Below are 23,549 nucleotides of genomic sequence, written 5' to 3'. Positions count from 1 at the left end.
TTTAAGGGTTCCAGGGGGTGCCATGCAATGTTAACGTTGTTAGGCATGCAGACATAATTCCCTAGATAAACACAAAGATTTAAAATAGAAATCCCTGGTGTCAAAACCCTTCTGAACTGGTGTGGTCTGAGTTTTTTGCCAGACCTGAAGAAGCTGCGACTGCCAGTGGCCAGCTCCGCACCCCTGCTGCTCTGCCCAGTTTAGTAGGGCCCCCTCAAAGCACAGAGTCCAATTCGCCCCCTCTAGGTATGGATGGCCCTACCAGCAGATTCAGGATCTATCTCTGAATTGCCCAGGGATTCTTGAGATACACTTGGCACCTGAAAGCTATGTTCACACTGCGGGTCACTGAACATAGAACTTAGTGCAGGCCCCAAAGCCCACATGAGAGGCTGAATCAGGTGGCTAGCTTGTATTGTGTTGCAGTCTGCCACACAGCTAGGTTGGGTAGTTCTGCGACTTGCAGTAATTGCAGTAACTGCAGTAACTGCAAAGAAGATATACCTTGGCAACTTTGGCTATTTGTGTAAAAATAATAGAAACATCAGGGCTAAGTGCAGTCATTTGGCGGGGCTAGGGGAGGTAAAAATTGCATTAAAAATGACCATTTGATCTAAGGTAAATTGGGGTAAATCCTTTTCTTCTTTCAGAGTTGCAGTTCTTGCATCTTCAGCAAGTGAACTTTCAGCTGTTGTCAGTAATGGGTCGTCATTGTCAAAGCAGCAATACTTAAGAAACAGTATTTATATTCAAGCATCAGATAAAACATGTTAGGCACCATGTGAACAAGAAGCAGTAGCTCACAGGCCAAGAGCGTGCCATCTAAAAAGTCAAGTCAAAAGATGGAAAGAAAATGCAAGTAAGCAAGAAGAGTGGTCAAAGTGATAACTGGAGCAAGTCTTGTTTCATGCTTTTTTCAAAGGAAAAAGGGACTTCAGTCCAGAATTAGACCATTGTTCTGCAAGCATATGTTGGAAAAGAGCAGTATGTTGATGTAAGGTCTGTTCAGAAAAGTTCACCAGACCCTAATACTGGAATGGTCTGGCTAGAGCTATCATAATCATTTTTCCATAAATGCTTCAGTTATTTCAGAAACCTTCCATATCATGGTAATCAGGAGAGAGACATGTCAACTACAGAGCCCAAGGTATCCAAGGAAGCCTGAGTCCTTGCACCACTTCCCACCTTCTCTACCTTGGAACCAGATATCTGACACTTGTTTCACAGCTTGATAGAATTTTTATATAAAAGTGTATGCACACACAGAATTTGATATGCCCTCAAAAAGGACTTACTGGTGGTGGGACTAGAAAGGATTCAGAGACCTACAACAAGAATGACTGAAAAACCTCCATAAGATCAAACCAGAAAAACTGAGACTTTAATAGGAGGGAAGGAGAAGTTTTAATGGAGGAAGTACATGAAGGAAAATAAAATGAAATAATGATTTAGGAAAGGAAATTAGGGCATTGCTGTTTACCATTTTACCACTTGCATTTGCCACTCAACTAGTGTGGAGGGGTAGGGGATGGGGGGACAACACACTGGTGGGGGAGAATTGGGGGTGGAAGGGGGAATAGGGGACAAGCATGATCTGCAGGGGCAAGAGAGGACAGATGGCATCTGCAGGATGTATGTGGCACGTGGGATCCACAGGGGAGGTCAGGAAGGAGCCAGGTGGCATCCACAGGAGTGATCGTGGGGGCAGTCGGGGTCTGTGGAGCGTTTTTGGGGGCTGGGAGGGTTTGGTGGGATCAGGGGGCTCATGGGATCTGCAGGGGTGCTTGCAGTGGGACCAGTGACTATTAGAATACTGACCCCTCCCAGTGAACCTACTCCCCATTCCTCTTGCCCCTCTCCGTACCAGGGCTTACTTGCTTGGCTCCTGGCAGCAGCAAATGCTGATAAATCCAGCACCTAGAGCAGCTTGAGGGTTGAGGGAGGAGCTGGCTGGTTCTGGGTTGGGGGGGAGGGAGGGAAGGGGTAAAAATAGCTTGGTACCAGGGGGGAGGGCAGGAAATGTGTAGCCCCAGGAGTGGGGCTATGCAGGTAACTGTACTGAAGTTCCATTTACCAGTCTAACCTGGTTCGATTTAAGTTTGACTTACATTGATTCATGTCTGTCTTAGACTGGGTTCAGACATTTTTAGACTGGTCTTTGTGAGTGGAACTTCTGTACAGTTATGGGTTTAGATTAATTTCAGATCACTGAGACCAGGTCTAAGTGTAAGGTCCGCATTGGAGGCGAACTAAGATTGGTTTCCCTGTTTTTGACTCAGTCTAACCTTCCCCTGATCCCTGCACATGTCTGCATTTAGATCAGATTAATAATAGGAGTCTTGCTTCACTCTTGAATATTCTGGAGGTGCATGTTTGTAAAAATGGAAGTTTGTTTAATTTATTAATTAAATGGCCTTGGAGTCATAGTTCTGGATTCGATTCCTGTTTTGCTTGGCAATGTACTAATCAATATGATGTGCACACATGAAACTTGAGTATTTATTTTTAGACTCTGGCGTAAGCCTGCTGCCTGGGGGGGGATTGTCCCCCAACCACTTTTCCCTTCTCCCCTGCCCCTCCTTCCCCAATCTTCTTCAATATATCCTGTTACTCTCCCTCCTTCTTATCTTTATGTTGAGCCCACCCATTTTTCAGGCTGGGAAATATGTTTTGTACTCTTCCCATCTGGTATCTAGCAATGTTGGGCATAGACTATTTTGAAAGATAGCGGTGAGGGGCAATGCTGTGATAAAAAGTGAAAATTTCTCTTCTGAAAATGCCTGGAGAAGCTGAGGGATTGGGTTTCCTGCTAGTTCGCGGTTTCTTGGGAGTTACATTTTCATTTGCGCTTTATCTTGTTAATGTCTTTAAATTCTGAAGCATCACTAAATCCCAGTTGGAATGTAGAGAGAGCATTTTTCCTCTTGTTTTTCTACCTTCTGGATATGTATAGTCAAGTACATGGGTAGTTGGTAGGAAATGGTGTTATGAGTGGTCATGACACATGTCTTCCATTTGCTTTTGGCTAATTTTTCCTTTCCTATGTATAGTGAACTGCAAGGAAGTTGAAACGGCTATGCCTAATGCTTGCTCAGCAACTTGCTTGCATGAGAGCACTCTGACTTAATGGAACAATCAGCAATGTAGGTTTTGTACCAAGCTGAGATAAAATCTTACTGTCTTCCTTCAGAAAATTGAGGAGCGCAGCACCCTTTTGCCTGTGGGCTCTCTAAGGCAGCAAGCAAGAAATATAAACACAAGCTGAAATACAGAGTAGTCATAATACAAGGCTGCAAATGAATTTGTACTGAATTGGGGGCAGTTTGCATGAGAACCCTGCTGATTTGCTTGGCATGATACCTTTTTCTCAGAGAAAATTACTATAGTGTGTGTTTTTTTTTTTTAATTATACAGTCACAGTAAAAACAGAATGGTTTAAACAATAAAAGCTGTAATGCTGATTGCTTGCAGATGTGTAGTGAACTGGGGGCACAATAAATGAGAGATTACCTCCCTATTTTCCTGGCATGGCCACCTGCCTTTGAGTGTGAGGAATGCCGTGCTGGATAGAAATAATTGTATCACGATAGAATTGCCAGGAGGGAAAGCTGAAGTGCTGGTTTGCTTGCTGGCATGCACTGAATTAGGGCTTTTGGCCTCCTAGTATTGAGAGCCCCAGAGAATTGCTATACATTTGTCAGTTGAAAGGTAAAGCAAAAATCCTCCAAAACCTCCCTATTTGAATATCCATCCAGTCACCTGAGAGTATGTCATCACAGATTTTGTACTGTATTGCTGTTGGAGCCCTAAGAAGATACTGTTCCTGAGCTACACTGCGGTTCTTGTCTTGCTGACACTATGTCTTAACTAACAGTAGGTAGGACTGTTTCTCCTCACTGTATTAAACCAATGCGGGCATTCAGGGGCACTATGTGAATAATTTAAGAGACACGTGTAGCCCTTTTTCAGTTCATGAATTATCCATGAATGGACTTTGATTTTTCCTACTGTTTGCTTGAAGTTCTTCTGACACTTTATAAAAACAAATCAGCCTGTATTTACTTATTTATTTTGCAAACTATCCACTTCTGGGTCTCTTCCTGGGTGGTGTTTTGGTATATACATAACATCCTGATTTTCAGAGTGGTATTTCTGTTCCCTAATGTGATAACAGCAGCTCTTCTTGGAGATTTTGTTTCTTCAGAGCAGAATAGTGAAACCAGTGTACATCTCTAAAGCATCTTCACTCAAATTAGTTTAGCTTATGTTAGTAAATTACCACTTTAAATGAAACTAATTTAAGTGAGGATGTTCATTTTACCAATAATGCAGAATGCTAACTATGTCATATAGTGTCCCACTTCAGTTTTATATCTTGCTTCTTCTTTTTATAGTGTTTTAAAGAACATTTTGTATATCTAAAATATTCAGTTTAATGAAAACTGAAATGTAACTATCCAAGCACAGATATTTTCTTACAATATAAGGAATGTTAAGGTGTTAACCCTATTCCAAAGAAAAAGCTTTTACAATTTATTATTAAGGTTTTTATTAACTTTTCTAGGTTGGTACAGAGGTTATACATTAAGAAAAAAATCGAAAAAGGTAAGTGTTCTGTTTCATACTCTAAATTAATTTTCTTTTGTAATGTAAAGCTGTGTTATAATTGCATAATAGATTAAATTCTATAGTAGAATTTACTTTGTTAAATAGTCAACTAAAAACTTTTATAAAACTTAAATTCTAGTTAATCTATTAAATGCTGACAGTGTTGGCTTCATGTACTGTTAAATAATGCATTGCTCATAAAATGCAATTGCATCTTGGAATGTTATAAGCGGACTTACATTGTGATTTTCATCCATTCTGTGTGAAAGATAGAGTAATCTTGCTTTGTGCAATGTAATTTTGTCTTGTTAGGTTTTAAGTGTGCATAAAGGGCTGTTGTTTACAGAAGTCTTTCCAAAATAAAAAGGAAACAGCAGAAATATTGCTTATAATGTTGCACTTCAATTTTTAGGGTTTATTTTATAGTAGCAATTAGCCACAATTAAAGATTTATAGTCCTGATTTTTTGCTTTAAAAGAAAAATGCTTAAAAATTAACACATTTGCATACAGAAATGAACTCTGAGTTCTCTTCCTCATCAGTGGATTTCTTCATGTCTAAAAATGAAAGGTAATTACACATTGGCTAGGGACCGAAATTACACATAAACTGGTATAAGTGATTAGACACCAGTTCAAATGTCTAACACAACAGAAGTTCAGTGCCCATAAGCCACTTTCAAAATGGCTGAAACTGGTTTAAGATAAATGTAGATGGATGTAGTATCAGACTCAACTGATTTAGCTTAAATTGGTGTATTGAAGTTCTGTCCCAGATCCCCTATAGATTCAAGTTAATTCACAGTCCTCAGCATCCCAGGATGCTTTGCACCTCCCCTGCAAACCCTCCTCCCTGGCAGGGTGTGTGGGCTAGCCTTGGTCCAAGTTGCCTGCTTCAGCCAAGCAGGGAGACCTGCTCTTGTGCCCCCCCTTTCTGCCTGAGCCAGTGCAGTTGCATTTCTGGACTCAAAAGTGCACGTCTTGTTCACTTGCTTTTTGGCTGAATGAACACAGCTTAGATTAACCTGCAAAGATTGAATTGATTCAGCCTTCAGTTTTTTGACTGTCTGTACTCAGCCATTGAGTTGTGTAGTACGACCTTCCCACTTCCTAACCAGTCCACTCTTTGGTTTTTCATTTTATTTTGGTATTTTCTCTTTTGGTGATGCATGAAATTCTTTAGGAAGTAGATTTCAAGAACACGCCTTACTCAGCCTAAGTACTAATTAGGCACTCATTGTGACTTAAAAAAATGTAGCAGCACCTGGAATTAATTTGCTTGCAGCTAAATGTCCAGGACTGCTTCTCAAGCTAATGTAATTTCTTCTGTTTTGAAAGCCTGCTAATTTTCAGAGAGTTGTTTTACCTTTTAAAAGGGAATTCTGGTAGAACCTTTTGAGTAGGTGAGTGTAGGAGAAACTCACTGTGTTAGATGAACCAGTGTGTTTTGAGGTTACATTGATGCAGCATTGCCAACTCTCATGATTTTTGGTGTTGTTCTTAAAGTCTGTGCTTCAGGAATGTAGTGTTTCCCAAAGCGTGGGCATGTAGACATTCCGAAAGCATAGACGTTAAGAACAATGCCAGAAAACATGAGAGTTGGCAACATTGTTGATATGGCCCCTAATAAGAAACGCTTCTTAATGCTGACTTTTTAAATAGAAGTGTTCTTATTCTGTGTCTTTTGTCTCTTTCTCTGTCCTTTACTTTTGCAGGATTTATAGCAAAGTAGTAGGTGGAGAACCTCCTTTTCATCAGAATATGTTGATCTCATTCCCTTCCCCCCCAGTTTTTTGTTTTTTAGATTGTCCAGCTGAACTTTGCAGTTGTCTGCCTGTTCCATCTTTGCCTTTCTGATGCTCTCTTTTCTCACAAGTATCTCTTGTTAGTTCTTATGACACTTAGTATTCTTTCCTGCGTTCTTTCCTGTTTGCCCTTCAGTTGTGACAATCCACTCCTTTCCACCCTTCCCTCTTTCAACCCTAGTGTCTTCAGCATTCATGGGATTGGGAGATTTAAAGGAAAGTTTATCATTTGAACACAGTTTACACAATTACCCATCTGTACAAAGTAATCATTGTTTGTATTAATATATAGAAATCTAAGCCAGAGATTTGTATTGCGTCAAAGAAAGCAAAGCTTTCCAGCATTCTGTTACATATAGAGTTAGGTTTAACTGTTCTCTAAAAGTTTATCTACCTTTTGAGACTCAGTCTAGGCATCTTTGAGTTGATTCAAAAAAGGCTGAAACACAGGCAAAATTCTTCTGTGTTTAGTTTGTTCTAGGGATTTTGAATGTTAAGGTACAATACTTTCACCATAGTTCTGAATTAAAAACTCTGGGAATTTGTTTTCTAATTCTTTATTTTAACTTAGAGTTTATTTTGATGATGAGGTAGTCAAGTGGGTGGTAGGAAATTTGTTCTACAACTTTGCTAAAGTCTGTATAGAACTGGTCTTGGGGGGGCCCTCTACATGTTGCATGTATTACACAATTACCTGGTTAATTGCGCAATTAATTCCAACCACATGTACAAATTAACTATCATCCCTTAAAAAGGTTCAACCAACTATAAAGTTAGAGCTAGAAAATATGTAATTTTTATAGCTAGTTTCTATCCAGCCTTAATTTGCATATGTAAGCAATGTGCCCACAACTGGAAGCCCTGTCAGCTGATGGAGCTCCAAAGCATAGGCACCTCATGTATCCCTGCAGCTGGGAGATGACAGCTGATGCAGTCTCCCAGCTGCAGGGGTTCCCCATGCACTCATGCAGCTGGGAGACCACAGCTAATGTGATCTGGGCACCCCATGTCCCACACAAAATACTTCAGCTGATGTGATCTCCCAGTTAGAGGAGCACTGGGTGCCCCCGTAGTTGGGAGGCCCCATCAGTGAGGACGCTTCCCCTGCACCAGCAGTGAGGCATGGTGGGACCTAATTCACAATCCCACAGTCATGTTTCCTTCCATGTCTAGAGGGCCCCAGAGTACGTGTACGTCTGTGCCCTTGTTACCTGACTCAGCTGCCTTTATTTGGGTTATGTGAGGTCTAGAGACAGTGTTTCCTATAATTAGGAGTTTGTTCTGTTACATAGGTAGTGGGAAGAGGCTGGATCAGGGGCAGTATAACTTTGGGGTAGATGCAACATCTTATAGCAGGAATAGAAATCTTGGGAAGGAGAGGTTTTCAGAAAGGCAGCAACAGAATCTATGGGTTTGGGCAGAAGTGGAATAATCAATGCAGAAGGTTTGTATTGAACTGTTTTATTAATCTACCAGACCTAAAAGAAAAAGGCTTTAATAGTGTCTATATGTGTATATGCTATTTGTGGAACTGAGCTTGGAAAACTGATGCAGTAGGAGTGTGACTATATGGACATGTAGAATCCACACAGATCATGCATTTTTATCTGAGGAGCTAGCCCTGCTCTGGTGAAATTTGGAAAATAATTTTAGTTCTATTGTTGTAAGAGTCTGTTTCTGTAATGCTGTTTATGAGAGTATGTGTAAACTGGTAATATGAATGTGTGACTATAGCTAACTAGGAATGTGCATCTGGTTACTTAGAATAAAATTAACTTTTCTCTCCCCAATTTTTTGTAGGGCATATTTCCTACAACTTACATTCACCTTAAAGAAGCCATAGTTGAAGGAAAAGGGTGAGTGGAGACTCGGCTTAAAAGACTCCAATTCTTTTATGTTTATGTAGTTGAAATTTTATTGGATTCATTGGGGGAGTAACATTTCATTTTCAGTTGACTGATGAACTGATGGTCTAAATACTTTTTTGGGGATCAATTCATACATCTGAGAGAGAGAGGCTAGTCTGACTGCTTGCATAATGCAAGTAATACCAGTTTCATCTGTATTGATTACTATATTGACCTGAATAGGCAGGTACAGTAAAACTCTTAGCTTTGATTTAAATTTATTTAATTCCTTGATAACTTATTCAAATAGAAAATAATTACCATACGTATTTAAAAAACAAAAACAAACCATAAGTCTCATTTCAGTTTTTCTGATTTCAGTTTCTGGTCATTGGAACTTATTTGCAGGCCTGTCTGAAATGTTTGCTACTGTCAGATACATTCTCCTTTTGCAGATGCTTATGGGTGATACTCAAGTCACGTTTAACCTTCTCTTCAATAAATTGAGTAGACTGAGCTCCTCATTGTAAAGGGTCTTTCAGACCACAAATCAATCATCTGTGCTTTGCTGAGAAGCGGTTCTACCAAAGTTGTTATCTTTATTAATGAGCCACAACATCAGGTTTTGTGGTGTTCCTTTCACTGTCCTAAACTTGCTTGAGTGCAGACACTTTGGCCTTTTCTGTTAATACAGTGGTTGTTAAATTGCTGTGTTGATATCTGAAGTTATTTCCTACATAGCGGCCATGGATATGAAAGGTCGCAAAACTGGTGTCAGAGATGGCATTTAAAATATATTTAGTGAAACAAAAAAAAGTTGAGTGGAATTGACAAACAATCACCCGGTTATGAAATTAGGCGAAAAAGATTAAAAGGTCCTCCTTTTTTCCTGATTTATTTTTATACTCTGTTAAGTATGTAAATGATAACACTGCTAATCATATGATTACTGCATAATGACATCTTTCTTGCTGATTACAAAACTACCTACCGGTACTCTACTTTTGACATATTAAAAGGTCTATCTGTTGTTTTATATTTGGATGATGCATAATTTTAAAGGAAGTTATTTAGATGGGTAAATGCCTCAAGAGCTGCAAGCCAGGTTTTGGGTTTTTTTAATGTATTTTGCTGAAAGTATATGCTTAATGTCATAGCACTGTACATGCTAAATACCTGTTTTTCATCCTGATTGATAAATCTAAGATACAAAAAAAGCCCCAAATAATATTATGCCTACTTTATTATTAGTGTTGTGGAATGGATACCTAACATTCTCAAAAATATGAAGTAAAATACTCTTGTGAGTATTATGTTGTAAATTGCCACCGACATTGCATGTCTATATTTCACTATATGAAAGTTGAGGATGCTATAATACAATATACAAAAAAAGCCACAGGAATAATATTTAGTTTTTATGTAGCATTTTTCATTGAGAGATACCATAGCTCTATACAAAGAAAGTCAGTCTAGCTATTCCTGTTTTACAGGTGGACAGACTGAGGCCAAGGGCTTTGCCCAAGGTCACACCAAGTTAGTGGCGGAATTCGGCATAGAACGCTAGTTTTTCAAGTTACACCCAGGTGCTCTATTAAGCCATAGTGATACATGCAGTGCCTCTTTTTTAATGTATGTGTGTGTGATGCATCCTTTATATCTTGTAATATGGTGGCACATGTTCTTTCTTTATTGTGGCAATATTGAATTAGATTTGAAACTTGCAAATTACTTCTACAAGTTCTATCCATATTAATAATTTGCTATTCTATCAAAATGTTTTTGAAAAATGTAGACAGCATGAAACTGTTATACCCAATGAGCTCCCACTGATTCAGGAAGTTACCACAACGTTACGAGAGTGGTCCATAATATGGCGACATTTGTATGTTGTAAGTATGGCATATTATTTTAAAATCATATAAAATATTATGGATTTCACTTTGGGAAGTAGGATAAATCTTCTTGCATTAGAAAAGTAAAAACTAGATATGCCGAACTTTAAGAACAAACAGAATGTAAGGCATAAGGAATTTGTTTGCATATATTCACTCTTTTTCCTCTAAAGGCTTAGGCAGAGGTTACGTTTGTCTGGCCATATCAGCTGTTTTTGGCACAACCAGATCAACTGTTCACACATTCGTGCTGTTTGTCATGCTAAGAAAATGGTTGATGTGCCATAAAAATGGCACATCCTTGACAAAGAAGCTGCTGTTTCAAACAGCAACTTCTTTGTCTTTTAAGGACCAGTTTAATGTTTGGACAGAGAGACCCCCACTATCCCACAGTGCTCCTCCTCTTCTTTTTCAAAGGAAAAGGAAGGAGGGAAGAAAAGCAGTTGCTTCTCTGACAGCCCGCCCAGTGGGGAGCTGTCAAGGAACCCTGACATGATCAGCTTCTAGGAAACCCTGTTTTGGTTGTGGCTTGGTGACAGTGGGGACAGGGCTGTAGTAGAGACAAAGGCTCTCGGGCAGCATCAACCTTTGTTCTTGAGCTTCTTACAACCTGTAAACTTACCTGCTGCCTGGAGAGGTGCAGCAGGGGAAGAGGAGGAGCCTCTGGATGCAGGGGGAGCCAAGCAGTATCCAGGCAGCTATGGCAGCAGCTCTGCTGGGAAGCTGTATGCGCTGGTTGGGGCTGGGATGGTGCTAACTGGGGGTGTGGGCGGGAGCACAGTATGGGCTGGATACAGTCAATTGGTGGATGCCTGCCTGTGGGCCAGATCCAATCAGTTAGTGGGCCAGATCTGACCCATAGGCTGTATTTTGTCAATCCCTAATTTAGCATATATATTTTAAAGTTAATAGCTCTAGAAATAAAATACAGTTCAGTCCTAAATAGAGAACCATAACAGCAGGCCTTTCAGATATGAGAAGACAGATTATAGACTTGTAGGTTTTTAAAGCTAAAGGGATTATATCCATCTTTTCTGATCTCATCACAAGTTACTGTATTTCAACCAATTAGTCTTGTGTTGGGCCTAATAACTTTTGTTCGACTAATGTGTATCCATCAAAAAGATACTGAGATGGAAAACCCATTGTCTGTGTGAGAGAGGAAGGGGGCATGAGTGGATTAACTAGGCTTAGGGAGTCAAGTTGTGATTCAGAAAGTGGAAGTCTTCCCTTTTGGTTACTGAATCAATGACCAGGCATGGTATTGTGGAATATCATGAGGCTGTCTTATGCATGAGAAATATTTAAATTCTGATTCCTTTTAAGTGGGATGATGGCAGATCAATTAACATATCTCACAACAGCTTTGGAAACATGAGTTCAAGGATTTTAAGATCTTATCTCTTGTCGTCCTGGAGGGCTGGAAATGGTATTCTCTCCCCTTGTATGTCCAGAAATTACTCCTCTTTTGAGAAAAGAATAAGTGTTGTTGCAGCCCTGGTAAACTATACTGTATAGTATACTGAAAAGCAAGGCATTTTTTCATAGTAGATTGGTTGAATTCACTTTCTGTGCTTTCCTATATTTTTTTCTCTTTCTCTTTCCACTCTTGGACTATGTGCTACTAAAAACACTATTTACGCACTGAAGAAGTAATATAATATTACCAATAATAATGCAGTAGTCCAAATTCACACTGTTAAAATCTACATTTGTGTCTTTTTCTCCTGTTTTAATAAGGTGATGCTTGGATTATTTGAGGAGAAAAAAAAGACTGACCCTCGCACCGCTCCACCTCTGTATAAACCAAAAGATGTCTCTATTGATAGTGAATCATTAAGTATCCTGATGCAACTAAATATCAGGATACTTAATGTCCTGATACATTAAATTGCTCTTGAATTAATCATGGTTCATAGTTAAAGGAACCCAAAGTTACATTCTTAAAGTTGCATTCAGATACTTAAGTAAGTGTTTTTCAAAATGTGTGAGAATGTGACAGTTCCAGGGAAGGAACAGCCAAGTGGTTAGCATTAAAACCAAATTTTTAGACACCATTTTGAAGCTCTTGGCCCATGTGTTTAATTTGTCATGCATGTATAACTAAAAGATTCTCACTTATTTAGGTTTTTAAGTAACTTTTATTTGACTATTGTCTTTTCAACAGCAAGATAATAGAGAAATGTTTCGCAGCGTGCGACATATGATATATGATCTTATTGAATGGAGATCTCAAATACTCTCTGGAACTCTACCCCAAGATGAGCTTAAGGAACTGAAAAAGAAAGTGACTGCCAAAATTGATTATGGAAACAGGTTTGTGATAACTAAAATTTGTATTTTTGGGGGTGTGGGGAGAAGATATAACCTGGTATAGAGCAGTTATGTATGAAGGAAGTAAATCTTTAAGTAGTACTAGTAGTTTTAAGTAAGTCTTTAACAGCAAGTCAAAATGGGATATAAAAACATTTTAAATCTAGTACAAATTATAACATGTAGACTAGAATTTGCCTATTAAGCTGTCACTCATAAACTTGGTTATATCGTCAGTTTGGTGTCAAATTAAAGCTATGATTTTTTTTAGGTCAGTTGAGAAGTGCAAACATCCTATTCATTCAAGATGTCATTTAAGCTTTCATTGCCAATGCAACATAAATGGCTCTTGCCTTTCCAGAACCACCTGATATTTGCGCTCTGCTGTTGTTTATGCTCTATTTTGTAGTTGGTAGGGTCAGAAGGGACCTGAGCAGATCATCAAGTCCAACCCCCTGCCATAGGCAGGAAAGAAAGCTGGGGTCAAGCGACCCTGGCTAGGTGATTATTTAGTGTCCTTTTGAAGACCCCCATGGTAGGAGTGAGCACCACTTCCTTTGGAAGTTGGCTCCAGATCCTAACCTTCCTGACTGTGAAGTAGTGCCTCCTGATATCTAGCTTAAATCTACTCTCAGTCAACTTATGGCTGTTATTCCTTGTTACTCCCGGTAGTGCTCGGTGGAGCAGGGCCTCTCTCATAGCCTCCTAGTCCCCCTTGGCCAGTTTGTAGATGGCCACCAGATCCCCCCTTAGCCTTCTCTTGTGGAGGCTGAACAGGTTCAGGTCCTGTAGCCTCTGCTTGTAGGGCCTGCCCTGCTGCCCTGTGATCATGTGAGTAGCCCTCCTCTGGACCCTCTCGATGCTGGCCACATCCCCCCCTGAAGTGCAGTGCTTAAAACTGGACACAGTACTCCAACTGTGGCCTGACCAGTGTTCATAGAGGGGGAGGATCACCTCCTTGGACCTGCTCGTGGTGCATTTGTGGATGTATGACAAGGTGCAGTTAGCCTTCCTGACTGCGTCCCCACATTGGCGGCCCATGTTCATTTTGGAATCGATAATGACATCAAGATCCTTTTCTGTCTCTGTGCTGATTAGAAGGGAGTTCACCAGCCTGTAGGTATGCTGCTAGTTCTTCCTCCTTAGGTACAGTACCTTGCACTTGTATTGACAAGTGTTACAGTATTTGGGAAATGCAGGTTACTTCATTGTTCTTTTTACTTAGGTAGTATTAGTAGTCAAATAAATGTCATAGATATCCAGGAGATACGAATAGAACCAAGAAATGGTACCTAAATAATGAAAAATATACAGTGGAGCATGCATCAGAAGTAACCAAATGAAGTGACTTTAATAAAGGTAAACCTCTTAACTATTTGGGTGACAAGAGCCATGCATTTGAAAAGTTAACTTTTTAACTGCAGATCTAAATAATTGTACAGTAAAAAGGATTCTCTCCTACCCAATTATGATTTCATTTTTTAAATTGAAAATGAGCAATCTTACCATCATCTTAGACAAGTTAAGAAGTGCAAAATTGCATTTTGAATATTGGAAGGGATGGGTAATCTATGTTTATTGCTCTTTTGGGAGTTGAAGACTGTTCAGCAAAACTGCCTTTAAATGCCCCTGTGGTATGATTATCTCATGAGAATTCAGTTATCTTTGCTTTGTTATTTAAATACTGCAGATTCTGCAGTTCTTGTGCTCATACTTTATCAGCAAAAACAGTGATTAAAAAAAAAATCACTAATTCCATTCAGTAAGTAATTTGGTATTTATAATCCAAGATATGGACTGTTGTACCCAGTAGACAATTAGCCAGATGTTGTTGATATTATTTGTTTGGCTACTGTATTTTGCCATCTGGCTAAGGAGTTGGTTAAAGTTATTCTGAATAACCTCCAGATGCTCAGTGTTCAAATACAACAACGCATCTTGTACTGTGCTTTTTATTCATAATGTTCTGATGGACTAATTAAATGATCAGAGCATTCCCTGAAGAGTATGGGAGAGAATTGAGTTTGAACTTTCAAGTAAATATTCAGAATAAAAAGGGTGCAGTGCCTTTTTAGTGTAACCACATACTGCATTAGGTCTAAAATGACACGCAAATTACTATTTTCTTTTATGCATCCTGCAGATACCCACTAGATTTAATAAAACTGCTTTTTCTGTTTTCTGAAGAGTGGCTATGCAAACAGAATTTGTGTATACATAAAGGCAGCATTTCAATTTTTAATTTTATTTAGATAACTAAGAAGCTTCTCAGAGTGACCATATGTATTTTTGTTTTTAAATGGGTAGATATGAAATTTTGAGACTGGGTCAGTTAGTTTTGTGAAGTTAACCAGTTTCTGTTTTCATTTGTACAGTAAACTTATAAACAAACTGGAGCATTTGAGAATTGACTTAAATATGTTTTTCGAAATGCCACTGGGGAAGTTAATGAAAAATATAAAGATAAAAGTCAAATACTTTCTGCTTCTATTCGTTTAACAATCTGCTCCAATAAATTTCCCTCTCTGCTCAACCACTCTGCTTAGCATGTGTAAACAAATCGGAGAATTGTGATCGTTTGGTTTTTTTCTGCTCAGTTGCAGGAAACCTCTGTAGAATGGTTCCTGTGTTTTCTCTAGATGAGGCAGATGTATTTGACTCTTCAGAGAGCAGCCATTTGTGTGGGCAGGTGAAAATGCAGTAGATTCAGTGCTGATGACTCTAAGTCACTAATCACACAGTTGAGTAGTTGAGGGGTGATGGAGGCTACCAAAACAAATTCACAAGAGAGCAGAGCAAAAATCTCCCGATGAAGCTTGGAAGGTGATGATGTCTTTCCCTCCTTAGGGCCTTTAATGAAGTAGAGAAATTAGAGCAATGTGAACTTAAGTTCTTTTATCCCATGGTCTTAGGGCGTGTTCTGTGGCTGGCACAATGATAAAGGAATGGTTCTATTAGAAGAGAAGCTTGGTTTAAGGAAAGAGTCTTTCTTCTTTAAGAAACTAACCTTTGTCATTGGTGTGCAGACAGAAGCAACTGTTTTCACTTGATCTGCTCACAGAAAGCAGACTGTAGTTGTGACCAAACACAAGTATGCAGCTGCAGACAGACTGCTTTAAAAATGGCTAGTTGGGAGAAAATCTGAACTCTCACTGCATAAGGTGTCAAATCAAGACGTTTCAAAACAGCATCTTCTGTAACTTGTGTCTGCACTGACTACCTAGCCTTGAGCTGTTTTCAGAATGGGAGGGGGGAAAGAGAGTGGAGGGAGTTCAGTTTGGGATTTTTTTCAGTCCTTGCTGGAGGGTGTGGGGAGGGGTGCACTGGAGCCCCTTTGAGGTGAGGGGGCTCCAATTCACCCACCTCACCCTCAGCACTGACTGCAGAACTCCTAGAATGAGTTCCTTCCCCTCCCCTCCCATTCTGAAGCAGGGACAGGTTGGGAGGGAGGATGGGCCATCGCTAAGAAAAACCAGCTGCAGGCTCATAGCCAGCAGCTAGATTCCCCTCCCCCTGGAACCAACAGTGAACTTCTGTTTGGTCCTGGGGATCTTTGTAACTCAGAACACTTCCCGCTAAGTGTTCTCAGTTACAGCAGGGAGCTGCACTTCTGTCTGTGCCCTGTAACTCTGTGACTTAAGGATACAGAAGTATCTTGCCATGTTTCTTAATGCTTTGTGGTTTTCTGAAACAACACAGCAATGTCTGCATAAAAAGATAAGGGGGTGAAAAGCTAAACCTCTATTTACTTACCAAGTCATATGTTGCGTTCCAGAGATTTTTTGCCCAGACTATTGCATGAATCAGAGCACAAACCTCCATACACAAAATGTTTAAATGTGGTCATTTACACATGATGATGATTAACTTACAAGCATATATACATTTTAATACAGAATTCTTGATTTGGATCTGGTTGTGAGGGATGAAGATGGCAACATTTTAGATCCAGAGCAAACCAGTACAATCAGCCTTTTCCGAGCCCATGAAATAGCTTCTAAACAAGTTGAGGAAAGACTATTAGAAGAAAAGGTAAGATAAGCTGGTTATAACTGTTCTTTTTAAAAATTGAACATCTCATGAATTCATACTCATAACCATCAAATTATTGATTGATGAAATAGGAATTTTACAAGATCTTATGTTTATGAAGAGTTTTCAGTTTTGAAAGTCTCAAAAATATGTTGCTTTGTAACTTGTCTCATAACAGCACTCCTTTTTTAAAAATACCTTCAAGAAATTAAATTCTGAAATACTAGTAATAAAAATGACTTGAGAGAGGAGATGCATATAGATAGCAAAATTGCATGTGTTAGAGGGTTTCTTTTCTTGAAGATTAAATTAGATTCAAGTAGAGCCATAGGCCCTCCAAAAGCTAATATTCCATTGGACCAGTGTGGTTAAGGTACACCATTTTCTGTCAGTGGCACACAAGGGAGTGATCTGATTATATCTATCTGTCTTTGTCTCCCTAGTAACATTTTACAGTTGCATTAATTTGGTGCTCTCTTTGACAGGAGTCTAGAGCAATATTGCTCAAGCTTTTTGGCTGTCAGGCTGGATGGGAAGTGCCTGATCCCTCTTCAGGCCAGATCCTGCAGGGCCCCATGTTGGCCATGTAGAGGGGAGCAGCCCAGCCCCAATTCAGCTGTGTGGTGGCATGTGGCTGGCCCTGTTGGGGGTGGGGGGGAGTGCTGTCCAAGCCCCAACCTGGCTTCACAAGCAAGAAGCAAGGGAGCATTGCCCAACCCAGCACAGGTGAGAGAGGCATGGCTCAGCCCTGCAGCAGGAAGAGGGGGTATAGCCTAGTTCTTCAGGGTAGGAAGGAGGTACAGCCTGGCTACAACCCAGGGAGAAGGGGACCTGGCTTGGCTCTGATTAGGACATGTGGGAAGAGAGTCTTGCCTCAATTCTGTCCCACGCTGCAGGGCTTGGAGTTTGTCCTCCGGGAGGGCTGGTATTACTGTCACTGCTCCCCTGCCACCAAATTTTCCAAGCTGTGGGAAACCCCGTGGGCTGGATCCCAAGGCTCTCTGAGTCAGTCGGAGGTGAGCACTCCTGGTCTAGAGCAAGGCCCATAGCCAGATGCTCTAACTGCTCTGACCCTCTGCCTTGTAATTCAGATGAGTTAGTATTTTCTTTAGGATCCTGTACTTAGTCATCAGATGTGAGAGAAGCAATTTTTCAGCTTAACAATTGGCTTTTCCAGTTTTTGAAATTTAAATTCATGTTCTCTCCTGCAATTTAAACTAAAAGTGGGAATAGTGTAAACTAGTATGCCTGATCTTCTGTACATAGCTTTATTGCCTCAACTTCTGCTTGTACAAGGCAAGTACAGTAAAATTAAGAAGGTTCTGGCTGGTTTAGCAATGAACCGTCTTGCTGGTGCTCTTGAAAAGCCAGCAACAGCAATAGAAGTACTCGCAGAAGCTCAAATAATTCATTATTGATGAAGACTGAAAAATGAAAATTGGGGAAAGGCTACAAGAGCCAGTACCCTATGTTTTCTCTATTCACCTTCCCTGGATCATGGTGTACGTATAAGAGGTTTAGTCCAGTCCCTGATGCATCCACTTGGATGGAGTCGTGAGACCATCACGCCAAGACCTTTGATGCATATGCCTAGGCAAGAGTATGGAGGAGTGGAGGCTGCTCAAGACCTACCATCCACCCTTTAGACCATTGAGATAGTCTGGCCTTTGGATTCTGAGTCCGGATGTTCAGTGCCTCGATGGTTGTAGCTTCTAACAGAGCAACAGATAAGAACTCTTGCTGACTGCATAATGCCTTGATGAGGGCATGTTTTTGTCAGGATGATGTCCCTTAGCATTTTCCAGCCAAGGAGTATCCACAAGGCAGTGGGGGCTAGGGTTTTGAGGCACCCTATACTTGCTTTGCAGGTTATAGCGTTGTGGTATTTTATAAGAGTTACCCAACCACAAGTAGCCCAACCATGTTGTCACCAGGCCCTCCAATCAGATGCAGTTTACAGTCATACCCAGGACCAAAGGTAGCATAGATGGAATGAAAATATGACTGCTATTTAAATCAGTATCTGACTAATAAGGGAGAGCTGACAGAGCAGGGAATGAAAATTAAAGTTTTTTGATGGAACAAAGTTCTAAGAAGGACCCAGAAAGAAATCTTGGTATTCTTCAGCCTTTCCAGTAAATGAAGTTTAGATTTCTTCTCTTAACACAGGGCTGTCCAACTTCTAAGCCCCTGGGGACTGCTAGCAGTGGCTGGATGCCATGTGGGCTGTGCCACATGAGTCGTGGACCACTGGCCAATGTGTAGTGCGGATGCTCCACCCCACTGCTCTGTGTGACCCTGACTCCTCTCACCACTCCTCCCACCTCTGGCACAGTCCCGAATTTCCCCTCTGAACCTGTGTGACCTGGACTTACCCTCAGCTCCCTGCACTGCTGCACTGCCCTGCCACCTGGGGTGGAGCCAGAGGAGGGAAGGGTGTCCGGAGACTCTGGCTCCAGCTGTAGCCAGAGCAGTGGGAGAGCAGTAGCTGGGTGAGAGCTTGGGGGCTTCATATTTACTCCTCATGGGCCACCAGTTGGACCAGCCCTGTTTTAGCTCTGGAGGCTATTCTTACTTTTCTCTGGCTAAGAGATAAATGCTCCATAGTAGATCAATGATTTAAGCTCTTTCTTTACTAATTAGTGCAGTTAAGTTTGATTATTTCATCTGTTTGAAATTGCAGTCTCAAAAACAGAACATTGATATTAACAGACAAGCCAAGTTTGCTGCCACTCCTTCATTCGCTTTATTTGTAAATTTAAAAAATGTAGTCTGTAAAATTGGAGAAGATGCTGAAGTTCTTATGTCTCTTTATGATCCACTGGAGTCGAAGTTTATCAGGTTAGTATTTGTCTGTTGCATTTTTTATACTTTGCTGGTTTTGTGCCTGGCTGGTTTTTGGAAGTAAGGAGTTATAGCTTGGTGTGTGAGGGCTTTTGGAAAGTTCATTTTCTGAACTGTAGGATCAGGTTAGCTAGGAAGCATTAATTTAACTACACTTCAGCTGCTTTATTCAGCACAGCAGCAAATTAGTCTCTAGCTTCAGTGCATTACAAATTCATACTGTTTGTTATCATACTGTGTCTTCAGTTTCACTTGTGCAGAGCGTAAATGGAATATGAAGACTCTAGCAAAGCTCTGATTCTCACTCACCAGTAGAGTTAGAGTTCTAGATCCCTTGCTTTCTTACAGGAATTGCATCATGCTAGACGGTTTAAGAATTGCTTTTTTTTTTTACATGTGATGCTCACAAATATAACAGCAACTACTCAGTAAATGTTACTTTGATCAGGGCAGCATGTTCAACACACCAGTGGTGTCTTTTTCAAAAGGCCATAACAGTATATTCATTTTTTAAATCTATAAAACTCCATTTTTAGTATACCTGTGTGGTTATACGAGTTAGAAAATGACCTTTGTAGAGAACCTGAAGGACAATTGAATGCTGATGTATCTTTGTTGCAGCAAAAATGCTATTATGGGTTTCCATATTATAGCTTCCCCCCTGTCCACTTTCGACAAACTTAGCTGCATAGAGTAACTTTGATCTTAAAGTCAAGCTGAGGTATGATATTTTGACTTGCTCACAATAAAGTTTCTACAGTCAGAATTTATTTCTCTTGTTGATGCATGAAAAGGCATCCAACTTTGTGGTCCAGAGCTGCCACTTCTATACTAACAGGTGTAAAAATAAAATAAAATGCATTAAAAGACTATGTAAGTCTGTAAACTGACAAGTGACAGTGTATAAACCCCAGGAACAAGTTATGGACTAGGAATATGCTGGTGTAATACAGTTGCATCGTGAGTACAACCTTATTGTAGGACTTGAAAATTAGGCTGTTTGTTTAGTCTAATTATGTAAAATCTGCAAGTTACTTTATTTAAAAAAGAGTTTTAAGAAACAACAATCTTGTTACAGTGAAAACTATCTGGTGCGATGGTCAAGTTCTGGGTTACCCAAAGACATAGACAGATTGCATAATCTTCGAGCAGTATTCACTGTAAGTATGTATTTGTTTTTTGCTGCGTTTAAAGCTCTTTGTTTTATGTTTTTGAAAGATTTGCATGGGTTTTGTGTGGGCTAACTCTACAGACCAGAATTTGGGGTTTGAGGAAACTTGTAAGTTATTTTTGATTTTGATGTGATTTCTAGTAGCTGTAGTTTACATGAGCAAAAGCCAAGCAATTCCTCTCCCAAAATTGTAAAAAAAGATTTTAAACTCTGTGTGCACATCTATATGAGATCCTTTACTGTGCAGTAGACTAATGTACTGTGCAGTTAAGCATCAGAGTCTACCCTTGTGCAGCCTTTACTACACAGTAAATTAGTTTAATAGCTGAAAGTAAAGTACATACAGGTAGTAGTTTAACCACACAGTAACTACCATGCAGTAGCACATGTGTAGACAGCTGACCTGGAGCAAATTGCTCCCAGTCAGCCCAGGCGCTAGGGGGCAGGGGAACTGACCCCTCCCATGGGCATCTGTTTCCCAGCTGATCAGGTCAGGGCTGGGTAACAGCTGCTGGGGGAGGGAACAGTTTCCCAGCCCCATGCCCTGATCTGCTGATCAGCGTGTGGGCCTGGAAAACAGCTGCTGGGGGAGAGGGTGGGAGGCAGCTACTCCACAGCTAGGACAGTTTCCCCTGAGCCTGGTGCCCCCTGCCAGCCCAGGGCTGGCACCTGGGAGATCCTTACAGATTACTTGCTATTCCACCCTGGCTGCTGTCAGGGGACAGAGCAGTGTAGGAATAGCCCTCCACTGAATTGCTCCTTTCCTGAGCAAATTTGCTTCCAGTGGGTGCAAGTGTAGATGCTTTTGTGGGGAAAGCTTACTGTGAAGTATTTTACTGTGCAGTAAGCTTCCAGCACATTAATAGCACGTGTAGATGTGCCCTTCAAAATGATTTGGATTTCTAATGATGAATCTTGAATTCTGTGCAAATTCATTATTCAAGTTTTCTTATCAAAATTCTTTAGTCATGAGAATCAGTTATTCAAATGCTAAAATCTAGAATCTGAAAAGATAGTTTGTTCACAATCCATTCTTTCTGCTGTCCACTAAAGTGAAACTTGAAGTGAATGGTATTATAGTAAAATAATATATGGAAATTAATATTTCTAGGACCTTGGCAGTAAGGACCTGAAAAGAGAGAAAATCAGTTTTGTATGTCAGATTGTCAGAGTAGGCAGAATGGAATTGAGGGACAACAACACGAGAAAACTAACCTCTGGGCTACGGCGACCTTTTGGTGTAGCAGGTAATCTATTTTCTTTAGCTTTTATGCTGTCAGAATTCATGGTAAATAAGAGCTGCTTTTAATATTGCACCTTTGTTCAGTACTCTCATCAACTTTTTGTTTAGAAAAAACCTGCCACGTCTTTCATGTGTGTTTTGCCTATATGTATTACTCTGAACATACATAATCAGTTATTTGAAATCTCTTTGGAAAAGTGTGATAATGGTTCACAGTTTAAACTAGGATTATACTTTATTCTTTAATTTTTCTAAACTGCAGGGGATCAGGTTATTTAGTTCTCAACTCTGTCATAAATAAGTTATTTAGTTAACTTATGAATACTAGGAGTAATGTAGAAGATGTTAGAAATTGCATAATATAATGGCTGCAATAAAGAAGTGAAAATGTGGTGAAAAATGGGTATATTTTTAAATCTATGTAGGTGGAAGCAGCAGTTAACCTTCTAGTTGACCCTATGAGCAAAACCTTTTGAAGTAATAGCTCTAGGGAATCATTTTCATAAGTGCCACAGGACTACACGTGGCAAAAATATATGTGCACATGTAATTCTAGTTTCAGGTGTGTCCATTTCTTTCACCATGGTAATTCTCAGTTTATACTTGAAAAGAAAAACTTTCTGATCATCAGTGTTTAACAAGATGAAGGTGCTTTCATACATTATATTTCCCTTGTCTTTTATTTGTTGATCATTTAATGAAGTATTTTTTGTTTTTGATTACAGTAATGGATGTAACTGACATAATAAATGGGAAAGTTGATGACGAAGACAAACAACACTTTATACCATTTCAACCGTAAGTACAGTATAGTGTAAAGAATTTTCAGAGGTGATATTGGGAGATTTATAATGTAAAACATTTTTCAAAGTCAGCTTCTGAAATTAATCTTACATTCCACTAATGTGATATAGATTTCTAATGTTTTTAAAATTGCTCTTGGTGGGAATTTCAGACATAGTCTTAACCATTTTTTCCCCTTGCTAATTCTTGCTGTCATTTGGGATGATAGTGTCAAAAAGAGTTCACCCGTTCGTAAGCGCTCTCTTTCTTTTATGCTTCAGGTTGAAAAATAGCTTTTCCTTTTTCCTTTTTGTTCAAGGTAGAATGTTGTTAACAAGATCAGATTAGATAAAAGAAACAAAAATCTTAAAATATCTATGTTGTTGGTTCCAAACCAGCCATGGGTGGTAATGACTATGTTATTACCACCTGATGGATGGTAAGTGGCTTGTGTGAATTAAGTTGTCAGTTAGCTGCCTGCTAGTGGAAGATGTTCGTGTTGGTCAACCACCACCAATCTTAGAGAGGGAAAGCATAAAAATAATGAGTGTAGATACTAAAATATCGTTTCAGTTTTTTTAAACTAGCTTCACTACTGGGGAAGTGAAGGAGAGATTGGTTATCCATGAAACTACTCTCATAGTTTTATGTATAACCAGAAGATCAAAGTCTGTTAAACACTTGGTTTGGTAACTTTTAAGAGAGTAGATTGGCTAAAAACAAAAAAAATGTTGTTTTGTTTTGTTTTTTTAAAAGAGAAAATATGGAAGCGGAGAAAGCCTGTACACCCCCTAAATCATTGGAGACTAAGCAATAGAACAGACATGACAAAACACTGAAATACGAGTTAATGCAATGTTAAGGGTTATACTTGGATTTTAATCTGAACTTTTTTTAGGTTGCAAACGGACATCACCTTTGTGCGGGCACAGAAACCCTCAGGGGTTCTATTTGCACGCCTATGCCTCAAGTTGGGTGCAGCACCCATGGCTGTTGCTGTTCAGGAGTG

General features: G+C 39.8%; 1 protein-coding gene across 2 annotated transcripts in view; it reads left to right on the top strand.

Annotated features, from left to right (window-relative positions):
• The window catches only part of DOCK1 (dedicator of cytokinesis 1), a 545,238-nt gene that overhangs the window by 62,430 nt on the left and 459,259 nt on the right, over positions 1–23,549 (top strand). For both annotated transcript variants that reach the window (XM_019555687.1, XM_019555686.1), the window contains exons 3-11: positions 4,565–4,605; positions 8,213–8,268; positions 10,055–10,151; positions 12,322–12,470; positions 16,364–16,499; positions 19,183–19,340; positions 20,422–20,503; positions 21,626–21,761; positions 22,483–22,555. In XM_019555687.1, the coding sequence (XP_019411232.1) occupies positions 4,565–4,605; positions 8,213–8,268; positions 10,055–10,151; positions 12,322–12,470; positions 16,364–16,499; positions 19,183–19,340; positions 20,422–20,503; positions 21,626–21,761; positions 22,483–22,555 (928 nt within the window). The remainder of the gene's footprint in view (positions 1–4,564; positions 4,606–8,212; positions 8,269–10,054; positions 10,152–12,321; positions 12,471–16,363; positions 16,500–19,182; positions 19,341–20,421; positions 20,504–21,625; positions 21,762–22,482; positions 22,556–23,549) is intronic.

The sequence above is a fragment of the Crocodylus porosus genome, unplaced genomic scaffold (assembly GCF_001723895.1).
Source record: "Crocodylus porosus isolate Cpor-Errol unplaced genomic scaffold, CroPor_comp1, whole genome shotgun sequence".
Lineage (NCBI taxonomy): Eukaryota > Metazoa > Chordata > Crocodylia > Crocodylidae > Crocodylus > Crocodylus porosus.
This window is presented reverse-complemented; position numbering and strand designations above follow the sequence as displayed.